The sequence below is a fragment of the Hesperophylax consimilis genome, chromosome 1, assembly GCF_061612785.1.
Source record: "Hesperophylax consimilis isolate HC1 chromosome 1, BYU_Hcon_1.0, whole genome shotgun sequence".
In the NCBI taxonomy this organism is placed as follows: Eukaryota; Metazoa; Arthropoda; class Insecta; order Trichoptera; family Limnephilidae; genus Hesperophylax; species Hesperophylax consimilis.
In genome coordinates, this window is record NC_142836.1 from 8,465,294 (window position 1) to 8,473,818 (window position 8,525).

The following is an 8,525-nucleotide window of genomic DNA, read 5'->3' on the forward strand; positions in this document are numbered from 1 at the left end:
TTTAAAATGTAGTATTATCAGACCCATTTATAAAGGAGGTGATCACACCATTTTGGGTAATTATAGACCAATCAGTATTTTGCCATCACTCGAAAAAATTCTTGAAAAATACATTCAAATTAAATTAATAAAATATTTGGAAGATTTTTCTATTATTGATACTAACCAATATGGATTCCAAAAAAAAAGGGCACTGAAGTGCTACTTCAAAAGTTTGCCAGCTTGATAAATAATAATTTAAATAATAAACATCATGTATTAGTCTTATTTATAGATTATTCCAAGGCATTTGACACTATTAACCATAAAAAATTGTTGAAAATACTAGAAATCATAGGAATAAGAGGGAAACTTCTAAAACTATTTGAAAATTATTTGAACAACAGGTGCATGCAAATAAAGCTTTTGAACACATTAAGTAAAAAAAGAAAAATCTTAGCAGGTGTTCCTCAAGGTTCCATATTAGGTCCTATTTTATATATAATTTATGTATCTTTTATTAAATTTATTTTTAAACATGTAAAACACTTTGTGTACGCGGATGATACTGCATTGGTGTTTTCTTGCAGTGATTTGCAATTATGTATTGAACTTTTACAAAAAGATTACATTGAACTTTTAAAATGGTCTCACGACTCTGGCCTAATCATAAATGCAAAAAAAAACTAAATTGATACACATTAGATCACCCAATGCCAAGGTAAATACTATTATACCCGAAATTAAAACACACAATTCAGATTGCCTACATGTTGGTATCCCTGCGTTGTGTACATGTGAAAATATTGAACTGGTTAAAAAATATGTTTATTTAGGTGTTATTATTGATTGTTTTTTCAAATGGGATTTACAGATAAATAAAGTCTGTGAACGACTGAGATCTATTATTAGTAGATTATATAAATTAAAATTTTATGTTCCAATATGCACACTTCGAATAATTTATTTATCACTAGCTGAATCTATCATAAGGTATGGAATTACAGCTTGGGGATTTTCCTCTAAAACAAATATAAATCATGTTCAAGCAGTTCAAAATTCTCTTGTTAAATTATTAGCTCATAAAAGTTTATATGAACAAAGGCATAATGTTCCACACCTTTATCAAAATCTGAAAATCCTCTCGGTAAGAGCAATTATGTGGTATAAAATAATTTTTCAGCACATAAATAGCCCTATGTACATAAATAGACTGGAACACACTTACAATACTCGATTTACATTAAATGAAGGACTAATCGTACCAAAGCATGTAAACAAATATGGAAAAAGAACGCTAGACTACATGATACCAAATTGTTTAAATATGTTACCTGCAGAAATCAAAAAATGTACAAATATAAAAAGAAATTTTTTGTTGAAAAATTGGCTAGCTGAAAGAAATAGTTTGTACTAGACTCTAATACAAACTATTTCTAACTGCATACGCTTTAATTGTTTTTTGTTTTTATTTTTATTGTATTACACCTCTCATGATATGAATGTATACATTTGATATAATCTGTTTAAGTTAAAAGCACCCAATGACAAACTACTTTAAAGTAGTTTATTGGGACTTTTTGATTTTTGTATATTATTTTGATATTAAATAAAAAAAAAAAAAAAAAAAAACCACTGTAGTGGGTGATGACTGTGATGAGTTTTAACCTCTATATTGAAGATAACACCATTTCTTCAGCCTGTGTTTGTTGCCATGCCATCACAACCAATAACTTCCAGTTCATTAATGTCAATATCATTATATTCCAGGATGCACTTGATTATTTCACTACCGTTCGTGCATTCACTGCCGAAGAGCGCACATTGAAATAACTAGACCCTGATCAGAAAAGTAAGGCAAAGTTTTGCAGGGCAGTCCTTGTGGGTCTTTTCTGCGCAGGATCTGAATGTTCGTTTATTATGTTTATCGTAAATTATAACACATTTGTAAAAGTGCCTAACTAAATAGTGTAAAAAGGACTACTAATTCGTAAACAGATTTTATTTTCGAGGACTGAATAGTGATTTACAATGTAAGTTGCATGTACACTGTCAGATTCATTTATTGACAAATGACAGAAAGCTGGACGGTCACGCCGCCTACCGCGTATTTAGTTTGTTCTCCTTTTCCCGATCGGCTGGTCTATGAATTTGAATGTCAATGCTCCAAACATTCTGGAGTTTCACAAAGGCACAATACAACATTGAAGATTTTAATTGCAATTATCCATAAACTTTTGTAGAAAACTCTAGTCACTGAATAGAAATAAAGAAGGATCCACAACTAGCAAGATCACCAACTACACCAGCTGATTCGAGTGTTTCAGATTACCCGTCTTTCGGTAGGAACCTGGCACTAAAGCAAATGTGATTATGTAGGCACTACATTATTTAAAAAAATATTTATTAGAATAAGGTAGGCAAGTACCTCATTCTTTAACCCCTTCAGTAATCATTTAAAAATTAAAAATGGAAAAAAAACACCTTTTTTTAATCAATGAATTTTATTTACTCAAAATATATATCCTCATATAAAAGCCATTTCGGGCCCAAAATGGGACTGAATATTGATGTTGTGGTGCATAGTGTGAAAAAATAATTAAAATTTTTCTTTAGTATGAATTCCGAATTCTGGCACATAATAGCCGCCCGAGTATACTCGGGCGTGGTCCTTAAGAGGTTAAATAATAAATATATTTTTATTATCATTTTGTTATAAATTTCTCCAGGGTTAGGAGGGGAGAAGAACAATTAAAATAAAAATCTAAATTGTTAAAAAATAACATTTATTTCTTAAATTAACTTAAAACTACAATGATTTCAATAATCCTCAACCTGACCCACTGGGAATGTGTATTTTCTATGACTAGATATTTCCACCAGCCATTAGAGTTCTCACTTTCTTGTCAAAGATTCTGAAACAAAATAAAAAATAATAAGTTGAGGATCGAATACTTTTATTATGAAAGTGAAAATATTATTATTTTCTTTAATTTAACCTTTCCGTTGCAAATATTGATTTTAAATGTGTTCCTACTAAACCTATAAACATAACCTTAAAAGGTTAACGTGAGTGAGGCATCTTAGTGACTCATTGCACGTCAAATGTCGTAGGTTAAACATAATTTTTTTTATTAAAAAGAAGACAATCCCAGGTTACGAAATAACCTGACTATTACACAAATGAAAGAATATCTTTGTTTTAAACCACTTTATTAAATTTATATATGTCGACCGGTTTCGGTTGAACTCAACCTTCATCAGGACAGTACAAATATAAACTGTTTATATATTATACTGAAACCGGTCGACGTATATAAATTTAATAAAGTGGTTTAAAACAAAGATATTCTTTCATTTGTGTAATAATGTCAAGCCACAAAGTGTTTGCTTCCTTCGATAATTTAACCTGACTATATTTGAAGCTACCATCATTATAAGCAGTGCATGTTGGCTAGCAACGGATTTAACCCATAACGCCCGGGTGGGAACCCGATGCTTCTTACCATCGACCGCTATCCAATCTCAATGTATAATAACTTGTGATCTAATTACTGGTTAATTTGTGGTAATCCACAGTAGAGTCCCAATTGCTCGGAACAAGTGGTTTTCCTATAGATAATAGAAACAAGGGAGACCACAAGGGAGACCACAAGCACAACACTTGTCGCCAATTGCATCTACACACAGCAGCTTCCAGCTTTTGTTTCTGCTTACACCGGTTACACTGACTGGTTATTCATCAAAATATTCTAGAGATAACAAGTGCTGAACAAAAAAAGGAACAGTAAAAGAGAAATGGAAAACAATAAATACATATAAGCAAATAGTAGAATGAAGCAGGATCATATATTAATGATCAACAAAAATACCACAGATAATCCGAATCAAACATACAAAAAATAACAATATTATTGTTAAGATTGTACATGATTAGAAAAGATTGTTAAGGTACACAAAGCAGAAATATGCAAGGTTCATTAGGTCACAGCTCTATAACTATTTTGTGACATGCATCAAAAGAATTGAAGTTAAAAATGTCAACAATCAACGCCGCAAACTGAACTAAGACTGTGTCCACGCTATATTCTCATGGCTTTGCTTATTTCAGCATATCGTTCGCCATAAATTTCCATTGGGATTGCATGGCGAGTATAGCGTAATCTGTCAGCCCCATTAATGCTACTAATGCCATCTGTATTTAGCAGCTAACTAATATGTAATAAGTGCATGTAGGTAATTGTGTTAATAGAACTCACGGGGAGGTGATAGCGTCACCGGGCCTGTAGAAGGGACAGCAGAGCGCGTCGGCGTAGAGGGCGTGCAAGCGCCTCAGTAGGGAGCGAACTTCCGCATCGCGTGCACCCCCCTCTCCCACCACCGCAAACAGCTTCACGCGCGTGTTTGTCACGTACCCGTAGCTGCAACAACAAGTTATTACTTAAATATCTAGCGCAATGTACATGTAGTTAAAGTAGTGAACCACTTGGGTGACCCATGGCTGGTTACCCAATAAATGGTTCCCGGGGCGGCGGTACCCAAACTCGCCTTCCAAATAAAAATTGAAATTGTCAGCTGTTGAACAAAATTATTGAAAATAACACCGAATTTAAAGTGGACACTAACACAAAATAATAAATACCAATCCTAATAATAGGGAATCCCAATATTATGGAGTTGGGAGTGTTGAGAATGAGAACCTACCTGAAAATACTTTCGAAAGGTCTATCTACCACCGCCCAAGTCAAACAAACATCGGGTACTTTCGATATCGACCAACACGGCGGGTCCATCGATCCGTCTAAGGCGTTTTCACCCGATCACTTCGCCAGTGAGTCGTGATCGACCAGGGTGGTGTAAAATGATCGATCGACCCAGCTCTAATTCCAAATTTTTTTTTTTTTTTAAAAGAAGAAAGAAAAATATCTCAGATTACGAATAACACTATTAGAAAATCTCCTACTACCATCACAGTAAGTGGAAAATGTTGCTTGTGTCGTGATGGAGCCAGCCGAGGATTTGAACACACTATGCCTGGGTGGGACTGAGACGCGATGCCAACTGAGCCACTGACCTGTCGAAATTGTGCATAATATGTTTTACAAAATATCCACTTTTCATTTATTTGGTAAAAGTACCCAATCACTTCGCCAGTGGGTCGTCATCGACCCGGATGGTGTAAAATACCCGGCTTTAATTCCAAATTGCGCATAATTTTTAACAAAGAAAAATGTTCTCATTTGGTAACAAGATTGCTAATACAATTATATTCATATGTATTTACTAATTCAACTATCGACTTTTGAGTGAGATGTTCCCTCAATATTCAGGGTCAATATTTTTGTCAGTATTGCTCCCCGATATTTCTCCAGAATTGGAGTTGGCTTGCTCCAAATCTGGAGAATGTGGTTCCACAAGAACAAGCTTCAGACCAGGCCGTAACTGCTGCGACCAGGTGTTGGCACTGACAACATACATTGAATCTGGTTTCCAGAAAAGGTTTAAGACTGCGGCAGCGTCCATTGATCTCTCTATGGCCTATGACACAGTTTGGCGTAAATGCCCCCTTGTTAAACTCTATGACACAATAGAGGATAGCAACACAGTATGACTTATTGAGCTACTGCTAACTGGTCTCACTTTCAGGGTTTTTCTTGAAGAAAAATAATATGATCAATTGCGATGGCTTCAAGCAGATAGGTCAAAAGCTAGTTATTTGTTGATACAGTATTAGGTGTGTAATGTTTACATATTGTGCGCCTCGGTGGAGTAGAGCAGACCAAGGTAGAGGTCGCGCTGGTCAGGGGCGCGGCCGCTGCTCAGGCGCTCCTCGGCCACGTCCAGCGCGGTATGCACCCTCCACTGCATCTCCGCTTCTGCCTCGCTGCACGCCACATACACCGGCCAGTTCTGAACACCGACATGTGGACAATTACATTAAATGGTTATTAGCCACAGTCAACGAGCAGAAAATATAATAGAAGAAAAAATAAATAAATAAAAAAGTGCCTTCCATATTACTTGAAACAAAACTGCTGCCACCAAATGACAACACCTTTCGACAAGTGGGCCAATATAACCAATCAAAATATCACAAGTAGCCCCGCTCTGTTCCTCTTTCCTGAAACGGGCAAGATAAATTGCCTATTATTGCCTAATAATTGTATTGGCCGTCAATAGTCTTGCAGAGCAAGGCGATGACTGTCAATATTGTCGTGGCTCGTTGAGATTGTCGTAATAAATAAGACAAATTAAGAACTCAATAAAAATATCTCCTGCAATATCTCCACCAAACTTGTACAACTTGCAAAAAAAAATTTACATTAAACAAGTATAAATTAATTATAAATTATTATAAGCAATAATTAGTCGCCTGTAATATGAATACAAATTGAAAATATCTCACAAGTAAAAATAAATGCGCCGACGGGAATTGATTTTGAAGTACTAGAACATATTGAATTATTTGGCGTGTTGGAAACAAACCGACGTGGCTCAGTGGTCTAGAGCGTCTGACCGGACATCAGAAGGTGCGGATTCAATTCCCGTCTGCGGCATTTATTTTTACACAGGAGATATTTTCAATTTGTATTGATATTACAGGCGACTAATTATTGCGTATAATAATTTATTATTCTTTGTGCTATGCTAAGATGGAAAAAGAAGTGTAAAGAGAATATATGCGCAATTGGATGAAATAAGAAATGCAAGTCGCCCCAGGAAGACACAATCAAGTGAATTAAATACTAGAATCAAATCACCACTTTGAATTGTAGTTGTGTAGCCTAATAGCACAAAGTAGATTAAGGGTAAAATTCGGTTTATGGGAGTCACTCGAATAACCGAAATTGAACTTGATTTAGACTAATTTAGGGCTGGGGAATCCGAATCTGTAAGAATTTTTTCCCGGGCTAAGTCTGCTTTTTGACTTGAGTAATTGTTTCTTAATCTAGGATAGTGACTCCCATAAACCGAATTTTACCCAAGTTCCACACCGAACTGCGCCGTAGACCGTTACCTTACTATAGTGACCTTCATTTTCTGCGCAGGGACTTGCAGCATCAGCAACGACAAGCTTAACACAGCGGAAATAAAATGTAAAATTACCTCTTTACCAATTACCGCAACACACACCGCCATGATTCCGGGAATTTAAATATTGTTAACACGACCAGAATGATAATCAACTGACAATTGCTATAAGTTCTTCAATAAATGAAAATATTAAAAAAAAACAATTATCGTGACAATACAACCAATATTTTTCTGTCAAAAATTAATGTGTCAAAATTCAAAACAGTAATTATGTTTTTTCTATGGTGAACTTCTTATACTTGCCAGTATAAAAATATACATAATATATTCTGCGGAGGCTGCTACCGACCCCCGCCGAACCTCCCAACACAACTCGGCGTGGGCTATTTGGTTCGATGGCTCTGCCCTGTGTGTCCAGCTAGACCTAAGAATAAAAATTTTTTTTTTTAAGCGAATCAAAGGATTAATGTTAATTATTTTAAGAAAGAATAAATATTTAAAAAAATATTAATTTAATATTACACTTTGGAGTAAAATAATTTAAGAATATATTAAGCCTGCGTGAAAGATTTAGTTCGTCGGCCCACGGTAGATAGTTGATTTATGCCCACGGGTGGATAAGCAATCGACATAAACCTGACGTTTCAGTTATAGTTGACAAATTTTTTTAGACATTGAAGGTTACACCCACCCTGTCCCACCCCGGTATAGGTGACTTATGGTCACCCCTTCGGAGCTCTCGCATAAATCTAATTTTTTTTGAATAAACGGCTCTACAAAGTATAAAAATGAAGCTAGACCTTCAATGTCCCCGCATACGGTGTTAGGAAGCGGTAATGCGAGCGCTTACAGGTACTAGTCTAAGAACAACACAGAACAATAAGCATCAAACAATCAGGTAACAAGTGTCAGGCAAATAGTTGGTGGAGGGAACCCACACTCCAGTGCATGTAAACACAAAGAAGAAATAAGTGACATAATAGAGTGACGGGGGAGTTTCGCCAAACCACGACTGGCAGTCCTGTTGAGAGATTGGTGGTGGTTGGGGCGACTGGTGCAGGTCAGGACTTCCAAACCCCTTAGCCGACCACCCGGTGGAGCCCTGAAGATAAGTATGGGAAAAAGAGGGATAAACCCTAAAGAACCTAGGGGAAAGAAGCGTCAGGAGGTCGGAGGCAAGGTGGAGGTTACCCCAATCCGCACAGTCGCCCCTCTGACCACCAACTCTCCTCAGGGGTGGCGCAGGTGATTGGCGGTGTCCCCCGGTAAAAACAAGGAAATAAAAGAAGCTCCAGCAAAGTATGCGGGGACGAGGCCCGTTGTCCAACCCCTATTGGGGAGAAGTAAACAATACAAGACAAACAACGAAGTTCAGTTCTAGCCTGTAAACTCGTTGCCGTTACTAAAAAAAGAAAAAAGAACCGAAAAAAAAATACACGTAAAAAGAAGAGAAAAGAAAAGAGAAAAGGAAAACAATAAACAATCCAAAAGTGCCACTTAAGGACATCGGT

At 36.2% G+C, this 8,525-nt stretch overlaps 1 protein-coding gene across 1 annotated transcript; it reads right to left on the bottom strand.

The window, feature by feature from the left end:
• Nucleotides 1-2,765: 2,765 nt before the first annotated feature.
• LOC149426225 (trafficking protein particle complex subunit 2-like protein) lies at nt 2,766-7,264 on the bottom strand. Its single transcript, XM_089636128.1, has 4 exons — nt 7,087-7,264; nt 5,729-5,889; nt 4,239-4,400; nt 2,766-2,894 (listed from the first exon to the last, which is right to left on the bottom strand). The coding sequence occupies exons 1-4, from the start codon at nt 7,117-7,119 to the stop codon at nt 2,846-2,848; spliced, it is 405 nt and encodes a 134-aa protein (XP_089492254.1). The 5' UTR covers nt 7,120-7,264; the 3' UTR covers nt 2,766-2,845.
• Nucleotides 7,265-8,525: the final 1,261 nt, after the last annotated feature.

Bases quoted from the DNA above. Each gene is read 5' to 3' on its own strand.
- LOC149426225 (XM_089636128.1), bottom strand. From the start codon at position 7,119: ATGGCGGTGTGTGTTGCGGTAATTGGTAAAGAG. The intron at 5,890-7,086 runs GTAATTTTACAT...GTCGGTGTTCAG, and splicing joins TTGCGGTAATTGGTAAAGAG to AACTGGCCGGTGTATGTGGC. The intron at 2,895-4,238 runs GTGAGTTCTATT...ATTTTGTTTCAG, and splicing joins GGTGACGCTATCACCTCCCC to AATCTTTGACAAGAAAGTGA.